General features: G+C 53.5%; 2 protein-coding genes across 2 annotated transcripts; both read right to left on the minus strand.

Moving 5' to 3' along the window:
- Positions 1-129: 129 nt before the first annotated feature.
- On the minus strand, positions 130-3,580 carry C27H19orf25 (chromosome 27 C19orf25 homolog). The gene is made up of 3 exons (XM_074978489.1): positions 3,316-3,580; positions 2,234-2,395; positions 130-343 (listed from the first exon to the last, which is right to left on the minus strand). Exons 2-3 carry the CDS (start codon positions 2,367-2,369, stop codon positions 147-149), a joined length of 333 nt encoding a protein of 110 aa, XP_074834590.1. The 5' UTR covers positions 2,370-2,395; positions 3,316-3,580; the 3' UTR covers positions 130-146.
- A 1,496-nt stretch (positions 3,581-5,076) lies between these two features.
- On the minus strand, positions 5,077-22,387 carry REEP6 (receptor accessory protein 6). Its single transcript, XM_074978490.1, has 5 exons — positions 21,999-22,387; positions 14,106-14,199; positions 13,281-13,419; positions 12,306-12,474; positions 5,077-7,205 (listed from the first exon to the last, which is right to left on the minus strand). The coding sequence occupies exons 1-5, from the start codon at positions 22,111-22,113 to the stop codon at positions 7,156-7,158; spliced, it is 567 nt and encodes a 188-aa protein (XP_074834591.1). The 5' UTR covers positions 22,114-22,387; the 3' UTR covers positions 5,077-7,155.
- Positions 22,388-24,628: the final 2,241 nt, after the last annotated feature.

A 24,628-nucleotide genomic window follows, 5' to 3' on the forward strand; every position in this document is an offset into this window, starting at 1 on the left:
AGAATGTCTGCGAAAGTCTAACAGCTCTTGAGAATGCTTCAGGACAAGCAGGAGGGGCTTGTTACTGTGGAAGGCATTTCCTCCTGGCCCAGCTTTCTATCTATGCTCGCAACCTCATGCGCCCGTTGGAGAGCAGCCAAACAACCTCACAAGGCTTTTTCCTTAACGTCCATAACGTTCTCTTCCAAAGTCACACCCGCCTGCTTCAGCGCTTCGCACTTCTCCCTCAGCAGACTGCAGGCCTTCTGCAGGCGCTGGTTCATCTCCACGTAGGAATGGCTCTGCCAGTAGAGCTGCTCTCTCTTCTCTTCGGAATCCTCTTTATCGCCAAGGGTTGGTCCATCTGGGGAGTGGAAAGCAGGGAGGAAAAGACAGAGAAGAACATGAACAAGAGGCAGGCAGGCATTTCGTGTAAAGCTACTCTACATCACCAGGGGAGGTCCAGTGAAGTTCCCCAACTTCAGCTACACAAACAGCATAGTTGAAATCGACATACCGTAATTGACATGATAAATCTACGCCCTGCTGGGCTGATCACTGCCCATCAATCTGACCGGTAAAGTAGACGTACCCAAAGATCTATTTAGGATCAGATGCCCCATCAGATCTGACTAGGGGACAGCCAGTTTTCTGTCTTGCATTCCAAACGGAATGGAGGAAGCAAACCTCCGCATATTTGCCATCCACCAAGAGGGACACTAGTGCTCAGAGCAGAAGGTTAGCAGCTAGGTTTCCTTGGATTTATCCCAAGCTCTGCCTTTAACCCAAGCAGACAAGGGTTTCACCTGTTGCCAGGTATAGCTGCCCAGGTTGCATCCATCTGGTCTCACACAACTCCAGAACTGCACGCTTGTACTGTTTCATCTCCACTGCAGCCAGTGCTGTCTTCCCCACTTGATATATGGTCTGAACATTCCACCTACCAAACTCGATGGCTGTCCTGCGTGAGAAAGGTCATCTGCAGAAAAGCTCCCTTTTGGCTTTCCCACCATGATTCATGCTCAATCCAAGCAGATTGCCAACTCCCCCCAAGACTTGTGTAGTTGTAGGTTTCCTGGTAGAAGTTTCTATAACTTTTGTGTTTTACGGAGAGGGTTGTTAACCCTCAGCCAACCCCTTTACCTTAGGGAGGGATGGGCCAAATTTGTCTGGTCTCTGCCCCTTGACCTGTCCAGTTTGGGTGGCCCTTCCAGGAGTTGTAGGTCCTGCAGTCACAGCTCTCTGGGTCACTGAGACACACAAGCCACCTCATCGTGGTAAGGACTGGAGCATGGGGTGGGGTACTCCTGGGATCAGCTAGAATTTTTGTCCAGACACAGAGTGAGGTGGAGGAGACTTGTAGATGACCTTTGCTCCACCCGGAACACAAGGGTTTAAGTCAAGGCTGCCATTAACACCACAGGAAAATAGACAAGTGACTTTACCACACAGAAGAGGGGTATAATACTCATCCCACAACACAGCAGTGATAGGACTCTCCCTTTCACAGGGTCTTGCCCTCACTCAGTCTCTCACCAATGAGCCACCCCAGTAAGCAGAACCCAGCACCCAGTGCTACAGCCCCAGACAACACTTTGCCAAGGGAAGGTTTGCCAGTAAGGCGTAGTAGTGACAACAGAATTAAGATCATTCATTTTGAAGCTTGGGTTCATCTTCTTGCACCCCCACCCCACCAATCAGAACTACTGTGATTTGTGTTGCCTTGTTCCACTACACACATATCTGCAGCAGGTCTCCCTTAGCACTTGTGCACCAGTAATACCTGTAAACCCCTGAGTGGGGTTAGTGCCAATGAAAAGGTGGTGGATTAACAGTCACACAGCCCAAAGGCCTGTTTCTAGTATCAAAATGGGCACAGCAGCAGTAGTAACAAGGGACGTCTCCCTGCCACTCTGGGACCAACGTGCCTTGCTTATGAACAGGGGAGGACACCTGTAAAGGTGAAAGGAAAGATCGGTCTTGAGGCCCTTTAAGTCTTTATCAACAAGAGCTCCAATCACAGCTGTAGGTTCTGGGCTATGAAGTGTCCTCCAAGAAAAGGATTGGGACCCAACAATCATGTTACCTAAGCTGACCAATTAGCAAGTTGGCAGCAACATTCAGAGCTCATTGTGCAATGCTCACTGCAGGAGAGGTATTTTACAGGTAGGATGGGAGTGGAGGGTTTGGTAGATTTCATACCGAATGAATTCAGGGGGATTTAGGGGCAATGAGCTGGGATGTGGTCTCCTACCTTTACTGGACTCCACTAACAGGACAAACACAGGATCAGATGGCTGGGCGCTCCTGACATCCTCGAGAATCTCTTCCACGGTGGGCGGTCCAGGCCGGGTTGGCAGAACCACCCGCTTCCTGCCCTTGGAGCTCATAACTCCCCTGCCTTAGAAACCAGCATCTTGGAGTGGGAATGAAAAGAGGCAGGAGTCAGGGACATTCCTGCCCACTGAGAGAATGCTGCTGTCCCGCCCCCTATGACTAAATAGACATGCCTTATCTCTGCCCTCCCAGCTCATACTGTATACCCGACCCCACTCCTACACCCCTGCTCACACCATAACCCTGGCCCCCTTCATGCCCCCTGCTAGAAGCACACATCCCATGTCCTCATTCCTACCCCTCACCCCTATCATATATCCCCTGCCCTATCCCGCTTATGTTATATATCCCCACTCCAAACATGCTGTGGTTCCTACGCCCTACTAGTGGCATAGATGCCCTAACCCCATTCGTACATCGTGCAGACTATATCCCTGACCCTTTTCCTACCCCACATCACATATCCCCACCCCCTTTTCTATACTCTCCCATATATTCTGCACCATTTTCTCATGCTCATCCCTAACATATACCCGCTGCCCCATGCTCCTACACCCCAGTTCTTGCCATCCGCCTGGCCCCTGTTCCTATGCCTGCCCCCCTGTTCCATATCCCGTACCCCGCTCCTACTCCTGTTCCCACCCCACTCCACCAGATATCCCCTGCCCCCATTCCGCCCCCCTCCCTTGTTCCCACTCCCATCTTATATCAGATACCCCCTGCCCCTGCCCTACCGCCCCATACCATTCTCCTGCCCCCGCTTCTTCCCGCTGCGCTAGTTCCACACCCCCGCTCCTACCCCGACCCCACCCGGGATATCCCCCGCCAGTGCCCTATATCCCCCGCCCCTCGCAAATACTCCCTCCCCTGTCCTCCTGCTCCCCCCACTCGTGCCACACCCCCGCCCCCATTCCTACCCCACCCCCTGCTGTACGCCCCCAGTTCTGCCCCCCGCTCCATACCCCCGATCCCGCCCCACGTGCCCACCCAAACGAGCACCTGGTCGCAGACGCCGCCGCCGCGCCCCCAGCGCCCGGTCGGCCACCGTACCCGGCTCTCCTACGGGAACCACTTCCGGTCCCGCCACGTCACTGGCGTCCCCCACGCTGCGGCGTGTGCGCCACGCCCCTCCCCCCACTTAAAGGGGCCGCGCTCCGCCTGCTGGCGAGACCCCCCTGGCACGAGAGCCCGGAGGCGCGTGACGGAGCCGCAGCCCTCGAGAGCCCGAGCCCAAGGCGCGCTGTGCTCCCCCCAGGGGCTGCACCCCAGTTGATGCAACAGCAGCCTCCCTCGTGCATTGCACCAGGGGGAGTTCACCACAGCCAGCGCCTTGCACAGCTGCACTTGTGCCTTAAGGCTGCACGCTTGACATGGGGGAGCGGGGCTGAGCCTAGGCCGCAGGTGCCTGGGGGTCGGGGGTGTGCAGGGAGGGGCACCCAGAGGGCACATGGAGGCACCCCAATTTACCATTAAAATTGTGACAGGGCACGGAGGGGGGCAGTGAACCTCCAGCGCACTTCCCCAGCACACCTGTGACCAGTATAATAGGTGTCCTCCCTGACTGGGACCAGCTCCTGGGAAAGGGATCTGGTGCAGAGGTAGGAAGGAAGTGTGGCAAATGACCAGAGCCCTGCAACTCCCTAGATCTCCATCAACGTCGGCATCTGCCAAGGTAGAGGTGGGCGTCTGCCAGTCATTTTTGTAGCTGCCGATACCAATTTTGTATGGGGGGGTCAGGGCTCCACAAATGATGGCTCCGGCAGTCTGAGAGAGGTAGTTTTAAGCCAACTACTCCTGTTCAAAGAAACAGAGGTGGGGAAAGTGCCCAAAAAGTTACTTGAGTAAAAGTGCCACAGCATTCTCTTCTAGTTACTTGAGTATGATAAAGAGGTGGTGTGGGGATGTGCTTGTGCATGTTTACTTTTACTCAAGTAGTTTTCCACTTAAGTAACCTTTTCCACCTCTGCAGCTCAGCCTGTCGTTCATTTAGTATCACCCCTCGGGCGTGGGGGTTTGATTTAGATACCAACTGGCAGATTTCCTACTCTGTAGGCTCTGTATTTATTGAGGCACCATTAGGCTGCAGCAGAAAGAGGGTGTTGCCAAAGTTAGAGGTTCAGTCGCTCATGAAGCCCTCTCAGGCCTAGACACCTGTCCAAGCCTCAGCTTTTACTGCACAGCAGAAAATCAGTGTCAGTATAATAGTAACAGAGAGATTGCCGTCTTCGTCTGAATCTTAACACAAGAAAAAAGCAGTCATGTAGCACTTTAAAGACTAACAATAATTTATTAGGTTCTGAGCTTTTGTGGGGCAGACCCACTTTTCAGACCACTTCTTCCCTGTTCTTTGGATCTTACTGTCCAGTGAGCAGCAAGAGCTGCTAAATTAAGCCCCCGTTAAAGTAGAAATTCAATGACTTTGGGAGTTACATCCACACTGGAGCAAATTGAGATCATTCCTCAGTTACCCACCCATGACTTTTGCTGTCTGCATGAAGCAAACAGCTGGCCCTCTGGTATCAGTTCCAGCCCTCTGATTCTACAAGCCCAGTATCCAATCTCCCTTCAGAGCCTCCTGCCTAAGCAGAAGCACCCCTAGGTAGAGCAGAAGTGCAAAGGGAGAACAGGGCATCTGTTGTGGTCTGTAGCCCCTCAAAGTTAGGGAAGCTTTCAGTAGGTTCAGCAACTCTGCATTCCACCAGGACCACAGCCAAGCCTCACGGAAATAAACAATGCAAATGAAACCCCTGAACGGAAAGGAATTGTTAGGAGTCACATTTATTCTGTTTCAAACAAAATAAATGGATACAAATGAGGAAACAAATCAGGATATAGGCAACCTTTTTTTGATAATAAAAAGGCAGCTAGTGCCTGAGGACAAATGGAAGCCTGTTTTGCCCTAGAGAATTCACAGCTTGTTGAGAGTTCCTCGACAGGACTGGGGGGTTAAATGGACCTAATTTACTTATTTTATTTCTGAAAGAGGAGGGGAGAAATGGATAGTTGTGAGCAGAATGCAGAGATGCTAGAGGTTCAGGGCCTGAATTGTCAAGTCATCAGCAGACTTAATACTGCTTGAGTGTGAAAAACCTGATCCTAAGACCAGGTCCAAGTTAAGTTACAGCTTGTTGGTTTAGTAGAAGTTGTCAACTAGCAAAAGCCTGATGTTAAACCACAGGAAAGCACCTTGCCCTGAAAGGATCCTGCCCAGAACAAGCATCCTACTAGAAGACCCTGCCTTGTCCAGACCTGCAGCGCCAATACCTAACCGGACTGTCTGAGTGCATGTCATTGCCACAGCAGGCTGTTGTGATGCAAGCACAGCTTCAGGCCCACAGGCTGTGGAGCTGGGCCCCGGTCACAGGTTGGTGCTAACTTCCTCCTCCCTTCCTGTTGGGAGGCCTCCTGTCTGCAATTGCTTTCCTGTTGCTTGTGACACACCAAAAAAACTCCATCGGGACCTGTCCTGGTCTGGTGCTTCAGGCAGAGGTCGCTTGCCAGCCTGCAGGAGCAGAGGGGCTGGTTAAGAGAGCCTCTGAACAGGAGAGGAAGTTTGGTCAGCTACAAAAGCAGGAGCTCAGAAGTGCTCGCAGGGGGGTAAAACCACGACTCAGCATTTCAAGAGTCACAACTGCTGCTGCCTTCGTCGTCCTTCCAAAGGATTAAACATCGGAACATTTCTGCAGCCAGCAGGATCACCCTGCAGGTCACAGCTTCACCTGTGTGCTAATCATCAAGCTCAGCTGCCCCCTACAGCCCGCTGCCAGGTCACTGCACTGGGGGTAGTTTTACCATCACAAAGCAGAAAAGCAACTTCTCCAGCCAGCCCTTGGCCAAGGAGCAAAATGTCTGGAATTCCCTCCAGCTGAACTCATGCAAGAACAGCCTTCTGTTCCCAGCATCACTCACAAACCTGCGCCTCTCAGGGCTGGGCTGTTTTAAGGGCCTGGTCTGCTCCTACTGAAAGCAGGAAGCTTCTGCTGCTTCCCTCTGAAATCAGCAGTGCACTACAGGAATTGAAGAAGTACCTGCGTGGGGGCTGGGCCCAGGCCTCGTTAGTGAGGCATGACAAACTGAAGAGCCAACAGTGACAGAACCCACTTCCTTCTCCCTTTTGTGCTGGGGCTGGTTGCAAAGGATCCTGTGTTAGGAGGACTGTGGGGCCTGCAAGGGAGGAGGATGGGAGCTTGAAGAAGTTACACTCCATCAGGATTCAGTACCTGCAGCCAGGCTACAAAGATACTAGAGGGGCAGGTCCCAGGCTAGCCGCAGCCCAACACTGGAAGTTAGCAGAGATGACTTTTCATAGCGGCTGCTTGCAGTGGCTTCCCTAATAACAAACACCAGAAAAAGCAAGCTCCAGCCCTGTTAATTCCCACAGGCGTTCAGTGGTGCCCTGTGTCCCCTTCCCACTCCATGTTCTACTTCATAGGACATGACTGGAGGGGAAAAAAAAAATGCACCTGTAGTCCCTGCCCCACGTAGTGAGGCCCTGCCAGCCCCTCCTGCAGAACGAAGGCTGCCTGGAAAACAGAACTACCGCACTGTGTGTCCAATTGAGATCAGAGGGTCCCACAGTGGCTAGGTGTGAACTCTTCCCCACGCCCCCCTGTCTGTCCCCACTTTAAGATCTGCTTGAGCTGTTTACGTTGGGGGAAGGCTGGAAGCTGCACTTCTTACAGAGGAGGCAGGGGCTTGCCATTCCTATTGGCCAGTGCGGTTTTGCAGCGGGAAAGGGATCACCATTTTATCGGTGGGCGCCGGAGGGTTACTTCAAGCCTTTAGTCTAGGGAGCAGCAGTGGGGGAAATCGAACAGCCGGGATCTTGGAGCGCCATCCTCACTTGGTCTTGTCAGATTCTTGAGCAAGGTTCACTGCTGCTTTAGAGGCTACACAGAGGATGATAAAGAAAGTTATCACATTAGTCACCTGTCATTGGAGGACCGCCACCTGATAGGAGCAGGGTCCTATAAATTCTGCCCCAATTTCCCTGGATAAGGGAAGCATGGTCTCCTTTTTACAGAGCAGGCAATGTAGGCACAGCGAAGTAACTTGCCCAAGGTCACACAGCACATCTGTACCAGAGCCAGCAACAGAGAATCAAGGAATGCTGCCTCCAGCTTGTATGCTAATCACCAGCCTCTTCTTCTCACAGCCAAGAACAGAACCCACATGCCAAGCACTGCTTTAACCACTGGGCTCCATTTTACACTAGTCCCTTGGGATTAGATCCCACAAGACCTCTGCTAGTCCAGTGAAGTCAAGAGAAGAGAGGACATTGGCAATGGACTGCCTCTCATTAAGAGCTCTGTGCTGCTTTGGCAAAACACTCGGCCCTCGCAGGCGAGGGACAAAAGCTCTCCCTGGCACAGAGGTACCCTTGCGTGCAAGCTTGCAAATATCTTGGCAGAGCGCCCTCTTAATCCACTTTATGAGCAGCTAGAACTTGACTAATCTAGCTATAACACCACAAATGGCTGCATCAGCTTTCCAGGGGGTTAACGCCAGGTATGAGAGACCAGATGGTCTGTAGCCAGATTCTCCTCTTGCAGAGGATGGCCCAGGTGAACCAGGAGGTTTGACACATGGCCAGCACAGCAGGGTCCAGTTCAGTAGAACCTCACAGTTACCCACAGCTCGGGAAAGGTCATTCGTAAGTCAGAACAAACCAGCAGGGCCGTCCTTTCAAAAGCGTACAAGGGAATGCTAGCTGGCTGCAGCTTTGACATTCTATCAGGCCAAAGAAAAATGCAGCTCTCCCTTTCCCACGAGATCGTATTGGCTTGGTTTAGTTTCTGCTGCTGTGTAATTGCACCAAATGACATGCAGGGAGCCTGCTCAGATTCAGTTGTAACTCAGCCTACTTTACATGCAGCAGGTGTCGAGAAACCTGAATGAAGAAACTGCACCTTTGCCAGGGCCTGCTGGTAGGGGTCTATGCCCTGCCATAAGGGCCTGCTGCCTAAATCCCCGGTTGGTCCAATTTTTTGGAGATGTTATACATTCCATTCAAAGTTAATCCTCTGGCAGCCCTGGGTAGGGTCTTACCTAGACATTCATACCTACCCCCCTCTGTAGGAAGTGGGCACCTCACCTAAAGTGGGATTCACCCCCCCTCCAGTTAGAAGTGGGAGACCAGTTTTAGCACCAAGCCCAGAGCACTTGTTCAACAGCAGCAAAAAGGAACCGGCTCAGTTTGGACCCTCAGCTAAACCGACTTTCCCATCATCTACGCAACTTCGAAGGCGGCCGGGATCTGGATTTCCCAGCGCTAAGACAAGCCTGAGCACCCAGACTCTGTCTGCATGGCCATTCAGCACTGTCCCACTGCCCCCCATTCGATAAGTGGGTGCACGTAAAATCCAGATCACAGAGTAGGTGAGACACAGAGTCTGCTGGATGCGGATTGGCTGTGGATCCACATTTTTCTACCCCTGCAGGGCTCTACCTGTGGGGCTGTTTAACGAAGGTACAGACAGGAGCCACAGCCCAGACTGTAGGATAATGCAAGGTCAGCGGGGGGTGGGGGCGGGGGAAGGTCCCGGAGCCCAGGCTCTGGGCCAGGCTGGAATCAGCTGACACAGCCCAGCCTCAGGGGTTCCACTGCAGTGGGGACATACCCTATGTGATTTTTCCCTGGGGCTTCTTAAAGGAGCCAACGGCTTCCCCTCTAGAAATGGCCTCCCCCCCTCCCCAGAAGGTGAAATGCTCACCGAGCACTGCCACCAGAGAAAATCCCGTCTCGCACGAGTGGCACTAGCAGAGCTATTTGTGTCGCTGGAACCAAGGGGGTAGCGTAATCCAATTCTGGCTAATGTGATTAATGGGGCTAGAGTGTCCAATGGGCAGCTGGGAAGTCCCAGCCCTGTGATTGCACACACACCGACAGCTGGTGGCAGCTCAGGGGATGCTAACCCCAGCAGAAAGCTTTCCCGTAGAGTTGTTCTGACTTGGCCGCCCAAGGGGTGGATTTTCTATTGTGTTGGAGCTAAGTTTGGGTAGGAAACTGCAGAGCACCCCCTTTCCCTCCCTTCCAGGATCACCCCATGCTGCAGCCACTTTCTTAGGAGCAGATAGCCAGCACCTGATGCCTGTTAGGGAGTGGAGAAGGCCCTGTTCCCCAACAGCAGCCACAGGCCCAGCTGTCCCAGAGGCAGCCCTTGCAGAGCAACCCACTCCCCAGCCAGGGAGAAACCACAGCAGTGCTGCTCCCTCCAGCTGGCCTGCAGCTGCCAGCCCTTCGCCAGGCCAGTGGCTGTCACATTCATCACCAATAAGTCTCTTCTGGACCAGGAGAACATGGTCTTCTGCGTGGAAGTACCCACTCCAGCCAGCACACCAGGCTGGGGCTTAGCTGTATTTCAACAGCCCAGGGAGGGAGGCAGAGCCGAAATAGCTTCCGATCCGGAGTAGGTGCCACCCAGAGAGCAGAGCACCAAATCCTACCCACAAGGTGTTTTAGGAATGGATGCAGACGCCACACGACTAAGCAGAGGGAAGACAGACTATAATGCAAGGGTCTAGCCTGCAGAAACACACTGCTGGAGGCTGGGGTGGTGCTGGAATTTAGAGGACAAGCAGAGGGTTCCCCACAAGGGAAGGAAGAGAAAGGAAAGGTTAGCATGACGGCTTCCCCACGAGGAGCTTTTCTTCCACCCTTACAGCTTCCCCCAGAAACCACAAGGGTTTTCCACCCACAGCGGACAGCCCCGGCCCAGGTCGTGCAAAATCAGCATCAATTGCCCATAATGCTCTGGGCTGCAGTCGCCCATGCCAACCTGGCAGCTGTCTGGAGCTCACCCGTCCCAAGTTAGGTTTTCAGGGTTAGTAACAGCTGCCGTGGCTGGGCCTGGGTGACTTGTTAATGCACGTGGTTCCAGCCACAGGCCCTGGAGCAGTTGGCACTGGGCAGGGAGAGAAGAGCAGAGGTTTGCCCCAGCACCTTCTTCCCAATGTTTTGCACAGCTGCCAGCTGCACTGGCCCCCAGAGCAGACAGGCTGGGGGGGCATTTGCCTTCTCAGACTTGCTACTACCAGCACACCTCAGTCCTCCTACTGAGCGACCCTTGTTTGGGGGCAGAGAGGGTAGCCCACCGTCCAGTGCTCCTTTAGCTTTTCCTACTGCTCAGGGCTATTTCCCCAGGAGGGCAGCGTTGCACGGGGATGCGTTACCTAAAGGTGGTGGAATCTCCACCCCTAGAGGTTTTTAAGTCCCAGCTTGACAGCGTCCCTGCTGGGATAATTTAAGATAGGGCCGATCCTGCTTTAGAGTCCAGCTTCCTGCCTATGACCTCCTGAGGTCCCTTCCAACCCTAGGATACTAGAGCTGCTGAGGCTGCCGACCAGCAGGCCAGTGCAGCGGGGGATTTTTTCGCAATGAGCGCAACGCGGGAATCACCAGGTGGCATTCAGGACACCAACTGGCAACCAGGAATGGGCGGGGGGGATGCCCAAGTGACCCTCTGGTGCCGTGGTCCACAGCAGCCTGTGGGCCATTGGGGTTCTACCCCCATGCAGCTCTCACATGCCAGAGCCCTGCCCTTCCTTGCTTCTCCCCCTCCCACCTGGCACTTTGGGGTACCCCACATTGATTTGCACTCCACCCCCACTCCTCCCCCTCCATCCCAGAGGTGGAATGCCACAAACAGCTGATATGTGGCATTCCAGCTCTGGAACAGAGGAGGAGGGGTGGGGATCTAGGGTGAATCAGCGGATTTTTGGTACTCTGAAGGTGCTGGCGAGGGGGGAGCAGGGGCTGGTGCCCCATGTGTGAGACACACTGGGGGGCAGAAAGAGGGGCTGTGGGTCACAGGTTGCTCACCCCTGCTCTAGGGCCTGTGTTATGCTGGGATCAGTTTCGTTTGGTGACAGCCCTCTGGCTTTAAACAAAAAAAAAGTCCACTGGCAACTAGAATACAGCCACCAAAATAAAAAGGCCCTTGTAGACACAGGCTTTGGTTCTTGCTGATCTTTGGCTAGATTTGAACCAGGGGCTTTAGAGCTAATTAAGTCCCTAAGCCACCACTGACCCAGCTCCCCTGGAGCACCCACTGGGACAGGAGATAGAGAAGCTACTTCAATCAAGCACATGCCCTGGTGGTTTTGCTCCAAACAGCACCAAGACTTGAACTGCCTGTCTTTAAAACGCCCCCAAGAGCTAGAGCCCTGGGCCAGCTCACACCAACATCTAATTTTTTTAACCCATGGGTGGAATAAGATTTATTACATGCACCAAGGCATACGCAGACGTGCGCCAGCAGTAGCAACCGGCTGTGGGGTACTGTGCTAATTAAGTGGGCAGCATCAGACTCTCTCCTGGTTGCCTGCTCAAGTGCTCGGCTTACAGGGAACATTTGGCGGGAGGTGGGGGTGTCATGCTAAACAGGCCTTTCTACGGGGAGGGGGGTGAGGGATATCTGAGTTAGTACATACAGACAAGTGGAGCCGTGGCCACCTTGGACACCAGACGGGCTCTGCTGCTGGCCAGAGCTTGGAGGACTAGGCGGAGAGGCACAAGAAAAGAAGAAGAGGCAAGAGATTATCAGCCAGCTTGTACCACTGTGGAGAGCGGACCAGGCTCTGTCAGGCCATGAAATTATGGAACAAGGGCAGGGTGTAGAGAGAACCCGTTTGTGCAGCAGCAGCAACCAACATTCCCAGCTTGAATGAGGCCCGGATTTGCAGTTCTGGCTGTGCTGTTCTTGCAGGTACAAACTGCCCCTTGAAAATACTCCCAGCTAAGAGGCAGGTTGGAGGTATGCTTGAAGAATCTTCTAAATAAGCTATTTGCTGCTTCCCAGGACAAATAGGAGAGCACAGGAAGCAATGGTTAAGTTAGAGCAGCCCCAAGACTGCTCTAACTTGCACCCCAGTCAGGTAGGGCCCTGCCCAGCCCTAAACTACAACTCCTCCTCCCCCTGTTGCTGCCAAAAGCACAGCAACAGGGGCACTCAGAACACAGAACAGAGCGAGGGACTAGGATGCGGTACCTTCTCTGGTGACAGTGGAAGCAGCGTCGAGCGCCCTGCCGCTCAGGTCACTGATCACGCTGTCTATCGTGCTGTGGTGCTTCAGGAAGCTGGGCCGAATGACGTTGCGGTACAACACCTGGGAGCCGTTCCAGGGGACGGGTGCCATGCACCAGACTAGGAACAGGCACTGCAGGGAAAGACACACTCTTTGCACCAGGTTTGGAAGAGGTCCAGTAGAGGTTGGGGCAAAACAACTGCACAAACCATTCTCAGCTTTAAAGGACAGAATTCCTGGTGCAGCCCTGGAAAACCAGGGAGGAGGATTCAGCTGGGGAAAAGCAGCCAAGAGGCTCCTGCAAGACTTTGTGGCTCAGTTTCAGTTCACACGAGCATCCTTTCACGCCTTAGGTGGGTTCAGGCCCAGTTAGGTGAAGAATCGTCTCCACTAAGATCCAGCGAGTTTTTTCCTCGCATTGCTCAGCTCTGAACAGTGACCACTGGCATCACAGTGGGCTCCTATGATTGTCCCATTGAACTACATGGGAGCCTCTGCTGACTTCAGTGAGCTTTGGGCTGGGCCCAGAGGTGGCTGGTGAAAGCAAAGCCCAGGCTCACCCCTTTTACCCAAGGCCCTGCCCCCTGTGGCTCAAAGAACCCCCAGCCTCAGCCCAATACTTCCCAGCCACCTGGCCATACCGTGGCCTCAGCCTTCCCAGGGAACACAGGCAATTTTGGGTAGGCGATGCCTTCCCTTGTTGACATGACCCACGACACACAGCCAGACCCATGGCTTGGACACAGCAGCTGCTCTCTAGACACCCATGATGGGTACAAACAGGATGTTAGAGTCCTCCCTGTTACTGTCCTCCAGTTACACCAGGCACAGGTTTGGTCCCAAGCCTGTAATGCTGCTTTATCTCCACCGCGCGAGGACAGGTCATGGAGGGAGAAACAGGACAGAAGCGGATCTCTGCGGGCGCCACTCAGCGTTACCTTTCCAGCGTAGTAAAACGGGAACCAGTAGAGGAAGGTGTCGGAGAAAAACTCTGCCACGCTGAAGACTCCATATACCACCCAGTACGTGAGCCACGTGGTGTCGTCTTCCTTATTGGAGCTTTCGATGGCTTTGATGCTATGGGCAGAAAGGGACGAGTCGGTTCCACCTTCCACCGGTGATGCAGGAACATTTTTTAAGAAAGTGAGGGTGCTCAGCCCCCTTAGTCCATCCACTCCTAACCCTGGGCACAGGGCCCAGAAGAAGAGCCCCCAATGCATGGGGCTGACACCTGGAACCACTCACACCGCTAGGTCCCAGGCCTAGGCCTTCTACACTGTTAAAGATGGGCACGTTAAGGCCATGATCTTCAAAACTGAGTTGCTGGGGGAGGGAGTTTTGGGTGCTCCCCCCACCCCAGACTTTGCCAAGCATCCACTTGAACATGTCCTTTTGAAGGGGCCTCAAGTTGAGCATCCCCCAAAATAGTTATTTACTACCTTGGTTAAAAATCATAATGGAGACTAAACTTGGGGCTTGCATAACTTTGGGGGAGGGTCTACCCGACGAGGCATCTTTAGTATTTCCTACTTAACAGGCCAATACAAAGCATTAGCCTTTTTAGGGGTCTGATCAAGACAAGAAACTTCAATACGAGCCCCTAGAGCCACCCCCAGGGCTCTGCCCACCATTCTGGAGCCGAACAAAGCACTATGCTTTGGGGCCCAGAGAGAAGTTCTCAGGGGTGAAACCAGCACCTGCCCCCAGGGTGAAGCCAGGGACCCGCCACTGCGTCAAGCAGAGTGGAGATGGCTGACACTTACGAAGTGTAGGCAGGGTAGACAAAGCCAATCAGGTTGCAGAGCAGCGAGGCACCATAGCCGAACGTGAGGTACAGGCCCAGGAAAGCGATGGTACCTGGCCAGGAAAGGAGACAGGAAGAGACACATTCACCGGGGAGGGAAGATCACACCATGGAAGAGAGGTTGCCATAGTCCGCTGTGCCCAAAACTAAGTCATGAATGGAGAAACCCCTTCAGATGTAGTCACGGTAGCCAGCTGTGCGCGTGCGAGGAGAGAGAGAAGAACCCTTGTATCAACACTGCTTGTTGTTCTGGAATAAACAGGGCATCGAACTCAAAATAGCCACTCCACCAAAACGAACAATTTGCGCCGACCTCCCACCCTTTCAGTTTCGAAACTGACTCAGTGTGTACTAAGCAGAGGTCCCTGTGGCTGAACTGGTCTCCAGGGAGGCAGCCCGTCATTGTTCCGGTTTCAAAATTGGGATCTCAAGTGCAAACGCTCCATTTCGAAATGCTCTTGCCGGGCAAAGGCTCTTTTCAGGAATAACTTATTTTGACATTACAACATTAAAACTAAGTCGTCATTTCTGAAAAACCCGGCAGCTCAGACAGAGCCTAAGTTGCGAATGGAGAAATCCTGTCGGAGTAGTGACATCAGATCTATTTTGTTGGTGGCCAGATGGCCTATGCAGTTGCATGGCCATCAGACAAGTTCACACCTAGGTTGTGTTAACTCCCATCCGATCACTATCTTCATTAGGTCTTTTTACAGCTCATTTGCCATGCATGACCCAGAAATCCTGGATGTTAAGTGTCAGAGGGTGACCTGGGGAACACAGAGCTGTACGAGGATCCCCAGGTGAATTCTAGCATGCCAACTCATTAAAGGAGGGCACGGAAGGTCTCAGAGAGCCAGTTGGCGTAATGGTGGCAAACTGTAGGCAAGGGATAACGTTTATGGAGTTCTCCGTCCCATATGGAGCTCACAAATAACACCTCCGAAGATGAGATGGCAGCTCTTCCACATAAATGTGGAGCTCTTGCAGGGATGCGAGACCTGGGGTACTAAAAATTCTTTAAATCCCAAGCTACAGACATTCATAAACCAATGGCTGAGGTGCACCCGTCACATCCAATGGCAAGACATCGTCACAGATGAGGAGCTTTGGAACAGAGCAGGACAAGAACCACTTGACATTGAAATCAAGAGAAGAAAGTGGGGATGGCTGGGCCACACCCTCAGAACACCATCCTCCGGCAGCGTCCGTCCAGCTCTCACGTGGAACCTGCAAGAAAAAGCTCAGACAACGTGGAGAAGAGCTACTGAGATTGAAGGACAACAGCTGGGGTTCTCCTGGAGTCAGCTAGAAGTTTTGTCCCAAGACACAGTGGAGTGGAGGAGACTCACAGATGACCTATGCTCCACTCAGAGTACAAAGATTAAGGAGTTTGCACCCAGACTGGAAATTAAATTCTCAAGGTCAGAATGAAAGCAGCCAACTGGGAGGTGATTAACATGTCCCGATCAGGCTGGCAAGAAGTTAATCTTTACTTACAAGCAGCGTTCCTGCTCATTTTTTCCATCCACATACAGAATAAATTTTGTTCTGTGCACTGAGGCACAGAAACAGGCTGTGGCTATGGGCGATTTGCTAATCAGCTGGGCAGCAACTGAATCTCTCCTGGATGACCGCCCATGCACTCAGCTTACAGGGAACCCTGACCGCAAGGGTTGTGTACTTCCTTCCAGCTCCCTGTGCATATGCTGAGCCACCAGCTAATCAAGAGATTGCAAAATCTGCAGCAAGGGGCACGCGGCAAAGGAGCACCAACGGACCCTGACACGTCAGGGGCTGCAAGGGACAACCTGGGGGCTCTAACCTAGGAAGCAAGAGGATGGTGGGCTTGGTTCATGAATGGAAGGGCGGGGCAAGGCCTGGCTGTGCTACACAACAGGATACAGGGTGAGCTTTAGCTCTCATGGCACATAGTGGGCTGTGAAGCTTAGGCTCTGGTTACACAGAGCATGATTTTATTTGCTGCGTAACCCTCTCTCTACAAGGCACTGGAAGCGCAGCTCTTTGTAAAAGAAAATTTGTTTATGGAGCGAGCAAGTCTAAGTGCTGTGCGTTATGCAGGATTGTGCCAGTAAGGAGGCGGTGGAGGGGCGAGAGAGGAAGAATTACTGCTCCTTTGGGAGCAGACGATCGTGGAATTTCAGTGGCCCGGGAGATGCTTAGAAGTTGGAATGTGCCCAGGATGAAGCTGTATGGGGAGCACTGGGCTGGCAGAGGCCTGGAAAACAGTGCTTGTGTTGCTAGACACGATGGGGAAAGGACCTGGGGCAGGCGCAGACAGGGCATCCTCGTGCTGTGGAGGAGTGGAGTGATAACGTAACTGCCCACAGGCAGACTTGAACCTGGGACCTCCGGCGGAGGACTCTACAGTTGGAGCTCAAAGCCCGCTGGCTCTCAGCGAAGGCTGTCAAGGAAACTCCTCCTCTCCCTGCATAAAGTGATGTGAGTCGCTGGCCCAGGTAGTGGCGCCTACATCCCTAGATGTGTGGGTTACAATGACAAGAAGCAACACAGTTCTGGGTACCCCCAGGAAGCATCACAGCAGAGGGGAGACGTTTAGCATACGGGCACAGTGGAGCAGGAAGGTAATTCCCAGGTGGGTAGAAGGACCTGTTCAGAGCCAGGGGGCCAAAAATAAGAATGTAACCATGGCAACAAGATGGAGCAGTCACCCCCAAATGGGACCCATCCTGGCTGCCAGGGCGACGCTGCTGTTTTTAGGTGTTGGGGGGACTGTGGGGAAGTTACACCTCCAGTGCGCACACACCCTCAAAGTCTTGCTCATTTCAGAAGTCAGCCTAAGAAAACTCCCAGCCAACAGCAAAAGGGCGAGTATAGACAGGGCATGTGACCTTGGGCCTGTCGCTTTGGGCCTCTGTTTCTCCTTCTGTAAAGCGGCAGGGGACCGATACCAACGCACTCCACGGTGCTGTCACAAGGCATTGGCAATCAGATGCTTCGAGGTCCTTTAATGGAAGACACTCGCAAGCCAGCTTGGCATCTGTGCCGGAATTAGGGCTCTCTCAGAGGCCACAGAGCAAATGCTGGTAAGACTGAGGGGCCACCACGGACCCGTTGATCTTCTGCACCTTCTTCACCATCATCAGCCGAGCTGCACGGGCATGAAACGGAAACCCCTTTCTTAACACTGCCCATCACACGTCACCCTGCCCGTGCCGAGAGGAACCAGGGAGGAGCCCCATGTGATGGGTACCAGTCCCGTTGCTTAATGCCCACATGGACGGCACTTAGACACCAGGGTGGCAAAGGCAGGATAAGAACCAACAGAAAGGTCAGGTCAGGTCCCGGACAGACCATTCAGAGGTTCCTTTAATGCAGTGGTTGTCAGCCTTCTCACCAGTGCAGACTCCCCCCAAGCTTTTCCTAGGCCCCCAAAACCAATTCTAGTCACTATAACAACGAGAAGTTGTGTAGCACCTTACAGACTGGCCGGTTTATTGGATAGTGACAGAGAGGGAGCCGAGTTAGTCTGTATTCTATCAAAACAAGAAAGCAGTCACATAACACTTTAAAGACTAACAAAATAAATTATTAGGTGATGAGCTTTCGTAACTTCCCCAACCCACACCCCCCTCCTGCCACCCCTCTGCTCTTCTGATTTGCCACCCTTGATCAGTTTTGGACCTCTGCGCTTTCTATATGGAGTCTGTTCTGAAGAAGTGGATCTGTCCCACAAAAGCTCATCACCCAATAAACTATTTGGTTAGTCTTCAAAGCGATACATGACTGCTTTCTTGTTTTGAGGTTTATTGGAGCACAAGCTCTTGTGGGCAAAGACCCAAAGAAATGGGATTCTGCGGAGGAAGACTAAACACAGCTACCCCTGATTCTAGCTGCTCTGTACCCTTCATTCAATGGAAAAGGAAGCCACACCATAGATTTTTCAGACAGCCATTAACCACATGATTGGAAGAGCCCTGGAAGGTCCAGAAAGACAACTTTAGACACACAGAAAAGAGCTAGTCACCTCCTTTCTGTCAGCTAGCTTTAGCTGGTTCACTGCAGCTAGAGGCAAATGTCTCCTTAGCTCTTTCTTCAGAGGTGACCAGTGTTCCCTCTAATTTTTTCCATCTTGGGTAGAATAAATTTTGTGCTGTGCACTGAGTTGTGTGGATGTGCACCACCCATGGAAACACAGGCTGCCATCTGTGGGCGCTCTGCTAACCAGGTGGGCAGCACCTGAATCTCTTCTGAGCAGCCATCCAAGCACTTTGCGTACAGGGAACACTGACAAGCGACCCATGGCAAACTCAGCAGCCCCTTAGGCACAGGCAAGGCAGGGTCTGCATAGCAACTTGGCGCCAGCCACATCTTTCCCTCCACACCGAGTCCATAAGAATGGTCTGACTCCGTCTGGCCAATGGTCCATCTAGGCCCGCTGCTGGGTAACACAGACAGTTAGCAGGGGACGTGCTGGTCTCTCTAAGTATGATGAGAACTGGACTGAAGCCATTCACTCCTCTTGGGCAGTAAGCTCAGCACTCCTGCCCCACATGTGGGATCAGTAGCACCTGCCAAGGCTGGATCTGAACTTAACACTTAAAGATGGAGGACCCCACAGGCCTCTCCCCCCTCCTCTGGTCTCCTGCCCTTCTCCATGTCTAGTGCTTCCTTAACTCTGGGGGACTCTTTGCCAAGTTAGGCAGCCGTGCACCTTCTGTAGAAACACAGGCTGTCAGCTGGGGTTGCTCTGCTGATCAGCTGGGCGGCACCTGAATCGCTCCTGGGCAGCCACCCAAGCACTCAGTGTCCAGGGAACATGGAATAAAACCCATCTTAGTGCCGAGTTAGTAGAGAGAGAGGGGAATGCTGCCTGACCTAGCAGTGCAGAGCTCAGCCTTTTCTGCTCAGTGTTCCTGAAGGATGAACATTCGGAGAGAGCTCAGAGTATCAGTCTAGCCTTATCTAGGGACGGCTCAAAGGTTGAAACCCAAAGTTCAGGGAAGAACTCTCGCAGCGCTTGATGCTTTATGCACAAGCAAAGCAACTAAGTGCAGCACGTCCACGTCCTGCCTCTGCAGGCATTGCAGTTTACAGCCAAGGCCGATCCCCCAGTCCAGGAGAGTGGCAGTTAATTGCCCTGACCGCTGATCAGGATGGCTCCCCACGGGCTCCGTGCCAGCACCTCTCTGTAGTACAGTAACTCGGATGGATTCATTTGTTTTTCACTCCAGAGTAAAATGCAGCTGGACTAAAACAAAAGTTTGCATTAAGAGCTGGGCAGGGGGGTGGGGGAAAAGAGCTTTAATGCTGGGTAGAGACAGACTGTCCTTTTCCAAGAGTTAATCATTAGGCCTTGGAGAGTATCTTGGCAAAGATTTGCTTCTAGCTCAAGTCTGAGGCCAGTCCGATAACAGACATTCAAGTCGATTGTAGATCTGCAATTCCAGCTGTGACAATTGGGTAGCTGGAACCGACATATTGAAGATTGATTTTGCTGGCTGTCCACACAGAGGGAAGTCAACAGAAGAAACTCTCCCATGGACCTCCCTTATTCCTTGCACAAACAAAGAGTGCCAGGGCTACCTGTTCAGCCCTGATGGTTCAATGTAGTGCATCCCCACTCGGCATGCTTAATCAAACCCCAGAAGATTGGCCCTGAACAAATCAATCACTCTTCAGTAAGCATAGATGTACCCTGAAGGATAACCGTTCACATGTCCCTCTACTAACCAAAGTGCAGTCAGTCCAAATTATCCAAGTGCCACAAAGTCTTTGGATCTTCAGCAGCATCAAATGTCAGAAGGTTAAGGACCTGGTTGCCAAAGTTGCCTACTTGAAAAGCACAAGGACACGACCACCCATCTCTTTATGCAGCATGTCAAGCCAGGAAAGTCCTAGTGGAAGGTGAAGTGAGGAAAAAACAACTCCAGCACACATCATCACAGTAGCAGCCAGAGGTCACAAGCATGAACAGGGCCCTATTGTGCAAGGTGTGACACCCCAAAAACAATTCAGCTTCAGAGAGCTTACAACTCAAGCCCACTCATCCAAGCAGTTTCATGGGCTAAGCACAGGGGTCCACCAATATAGACACAAGCCAGCAGGCTGGTCCAAGGAGAAGCAAGGCAGACTGAATACACACTAAAGAAGGATGAGATTAAAAAAATCCTAGAATACGACAACTGGAAAGAACCTCGAGAGATCATCATCAAACCTAGTTCCCTGCACACCCAGAAGGACCAAGCACCATCTAGACCATCTCTGACAGGTGTTCAACCCGCTCTTAAAATATCTCCAACGATGGCAATTCCACAGCCTCCCTGGCCAATTGATTTTAGTGCTTAACCATCCTGACAGCTGGGAAGTTTTTCCTAACATCCAAAATACAATTCCCAATGAGCAATTTCCTATTTGTTCCTTTACAGTCAGACTGGATCTAGAAGATGGCAGGGGAGGCTTAGCGCTGTAAGTGAATGAGTAGCTTCATGCCAGTCCCACCCTACAGGCTACAGCAGTCAGCTGCTTCAAAACCGCTGCTGTACTTGCTACAGAATAAGAAAGAATTTCATAGTCGGACAAGGAAAGGCTGAGTTTGATGCTGGACACTGTGTGACCTCACGCAGAGGAGGATTTTGAAGAAAGGGAGAAGAAGGTATTTATTTGGCACCCCAGCTCCGAAATGTCGGGTCACAAGAAGAGCGCTCATGAGTGAAAATGTTCATTCCTAGCATCAGCCTGCAGCAAATAGAGGGAATGGGAGACAGGGCACCAGCTCCTGTTCCTTCCATAGGTTAATTATCCAACTTTTTCTGCTTCCATTCCACAAGGCTGAGATACCACCTGCCCTCTCCCAGAGCAGCACTGGGGCAAATTCACAATGATCACTGAATCTTCCAAAGAGGTGCTAACATACAACACAATGAATAGCCTCAGAGAGGTAGCTGGGTTAGTTTGTACCTTCACAAAACAAACAAGCTGTCCTCTAGCACTTTAAAGACTAATTTATTAGTATCAGAGAGGGAGCTGAGTTAGTCTGTATCTTCCAAAACAAGAAGTCCTGGAGCACTTTATAGACTAACAGATATTTTGGAGCATGAGCTTTCATGGGCAGAGACCCGCTTCTGTCAGTTTAATTTATTAGGCGACCAGCTTTGGTGGGGCAGACCCAGAGCTGAAGAAGTGGGTCCGCCCCACAAAAGCTGATCACCTAATACATTATTGGGTTCGTCTTTAAAGTGCTACAGGACAGCTTGTTTGTTTAAGCACTGACAGAAAATTTACCCAAAACAACTGGCAGCATTAACAACCTGCCTTCTGCCATTACCGGATTCACATGCAGGATCTATGAGAACTGCTGGACTGGCTCAGAGCCCAGGACCAGCAAACCCGGTACTGGTTGCTTCAGACCAGGTGGTGCTGGCTCCCTCCCCGTGTCCCCCACCACACACACGGCCACACCCCACTCCCAACAGCATCAAGGAGACCCCAAAATACTGTGCTTTGGGCAGTGGAGGAGAGCGCTCACAGGCAGGAACGTTGCAAGCCAAACAGGCCACAGGTGGTCAGAGACCCGGAGTTACTCTGAGTTGAGCCCCAAACAGGAGACAGAGGGGGGCCCCCCAGCCCCCCTTGAAGCAGATCAGCCAAGCAAAGGGCTGTTTGGGGCAAAAAGCAGCTCCCCAGCCTGCTGTTCCACTCCCCGGGGAAAAGGGCTGCGAGGGAGGCGTGCATTGGGAAGGAAGAGGGGGAAAATAGCTATGCTGAGTCCCCTGAGAAGCAGGGAGCACAGGGCTGCCGGACAAAGCGCCCCCCGGAAGGGAGCAGCACAAAGGGGGGATCGCCCAGGGGCGAGGCGTCCCCGGGCTCCCACCTGTGGCCAGATGGTAGCGCTTGACGCCGGTGGCGGCCTCCAGCCGGCCCAGCAGGTCGCCCAGCAGGCCGGGCCGGTCGAGGAAGGTCTGGAAGCGCCGCTGCAGGGAGCCCATAGCTGCACGCTCCGGCCGGCTGCAGGCGCTACCCCGGCCGCGGCTCGCTCGCTAGTCGCTTAGCGGCCGGGCCCGCCCCCCGCGCCGGGCCAATGCGGGAGCGGGGCGGGGCGCGGCCAGGTGGGAGCCGGGCAGGTGCGTCACAGGGGACAGGTGACGGCCGGGGCAGGACAGCGCAGGGGCGGGTTAGGGGAGCAGGAGCAGGGAAGGGTGGAGCAGAGGCCGGGGGGAGGAGGAAATAGGGCAGGAGGAAAGAGGAGAGGCGGGGGGCGGTGCAGAAGCAAAGGGAGGGGTGGGCCAGGGTTAGAGGGGAGGGGGCAGAGGGGGAAGGGTGGGGGCAGGGTTAGAGGGGGAGGGGGAGGAGTGGGCAGAAGAGAGGTTGCAGTCTGGGCAGGTAGGCAAGGAGCGGCGTGGGGTAGGGGCAAAGGGGGAGCTCGCCGGCCTCTTGGCAGGCAGGTCGCACGGGGACGCCCGGGGGGCCCGGCGCTGCGAGGGTAGGCCCCAGCAAAGCTACAGAACTAGAAGAGCCTGAAATCCAGCCTGACCCGCCCAGCAGAGGCAACTTCCTGCCGATAAGGCTCATCCCCGCCAAACCGGCTCCCCCGGCTGCTCCATTCGGCAGGTCCCAGCTTTCTGGGGCAAGGGGCTGCGTGCGGGCTCCGGGCCGCTGTGCGTAGCGGCAAGAGGGGAGCGAAGAGCCGAACGCAGCGTGTGCCGGTGCTGATTTACACTGGGGGCGGAGAATGGCTTGTCAGCCTGCGTTTGTACAGCGCCTTGCACAGCGGAGCCTGGGAGAGCTCCCAGGGGCTCCCTTGAGGCGAATAAATAATAAACCTTTACCCACTAGTGGCGACAAAGGGAAAGCCCCCACCCTCTGCTGTCCCGTTAACAGAGGGCGCACCAGCCCTGCGAACACTAGCCCGGCGAGAGACACGCTCGCGCGCTCGCCGCTTAAAAAACTACAGCTCCCATGAGGCCGCTGACCCCGCCCCTCCTTGCAAAGCTCACTGGGAGTTGTAGTTCGTGGGGAGTCGAGGCCGTCCTTGCCGGCGGCCGCGGCTTGCGGTTGCTATGGCGACCCCGGGGTGTGAACACGTGGCGCGGGGCAGCCCCAGTGGCCCTTCCCCCGCCCGGCAGAGAGGCCAAATCGAGGCCCCGGCTCCAGGCGGAGCGCTAGGCCGCAGGCCGGCGGGCGGGGGGTACTTAAGGGCCCCTTGGCAGGGCGGCCCCCGTCTTTCCCTCCGAGGACGGAGCTATGGTGGGGGCGGCGGTGGCGGCCTGGCTCTGGCTGCTGCTGGCCGGCGCCTCCAGCGGCCTCAGCACCTACCTGAGCAGCTGGGCGGTGCAGGTGCCCGCGGGGGCCCGGGAGGCCGAGCGCCTGGCCCGCAAGCACGGGCTGCTCTGCCTGGGGCAGGTGAGGGGCGGGGGCGGCTTGCCTGGGGAGGGGGCGTGGGGGGCGGCCTGCAAAGGCCCCAGCAGCAGGGTCAGGGAGCAGCTGGTGGAGCCAGCTTCCCACTTCCCAGAGCCCCCTGGTTCTGAGCCTCCTGCCCCACAGTGCTCCCCCCTTCCCAAGGGCAGCTGCCCCCAGCCCCTCCCACTGCCCCTCCCCTGCCCTTCCCAAGAAACGGGGGGAACAGGGACGTGTCCCTGCCCCCCTGCCCTGAACACACCCTGAGGTTTGTTCCCCAGCTGGAAAATCTGGGGGGAGGGGGCAGGTCGTGCCTCCCGCCTGATGGAAGGCTGCCCTGCTGCTGCAACCATCACTTCTGGTCTCATGCGAGATTGACCATTAGATGACCATTCCAGAAGTGAATTTATCGGATGTAGGACTAAGTAGGAGGCTTCCAGCCAGCCCTGCCTAGGTCCCCTTGGATGTGGCAGTGCTCTTCTCCTGCACATTTTCTCTTATTTATCGGTTTTCCTTCCTTCTCTCTCAGCTGTATCTGAGGAGCTTTTTACCAGCCTCTATTTTAATGTAGATGATGACGTTCTAGCCTGATTACCAATTCACCCGCATGCGGCCGCTCCAGCTAAAAGCATACACGATGCATATGGCGTTGACAAGAGGCAAATGAATCTTTAAAGAGAAGCCCTGTACAAAAAAAAACCCACTGATGTGCCGTATGTTATCTGCACTAATGCTGCCACCAAGGGATTGGTTATGAATGGCAATTTAAGGGGGGAAAAAAAGGGTTTGGTGCAGATCATGTGTCTCTCGTGACTATTAGCTCCATAATTAAGTTCTGGTTTAAAAAAAAGAATTACAGATGAACAAAAACATTTTCCTGAATTTGTTAATCGTATAATAGCAGTACTACAAGGGAGTTCTTTCTTTTTTTTCCAAACACTGCAGTCCCAGGTTCTGTTTAGTGTACCCTGGTCTCTCTGGATGCATTCTCTGAACCTTTTTATTTATGTTTATTTAGTGTGCTTTAGCCCCTAGAGACCCCAGTTGAGATTTGGGGTCCTATTTTGCTGGGTGCTGAACAAATGTAATACATGATCAAGACTGGTC

Source organism: Carettochelys insculpta, chromosome 27, assembly GCF_033958435.1.
Source record: "Carettochelys insculpta isolate YL-2023 chromosome 27, ASM3395843v1, whole genome shotgun sequence".
Taxonomy (NCBI): Eukaryota; Metazoa; Chordata; order Testudines; family Carettochelyidae; genus Carettochelys; species Carettochelys insculpta.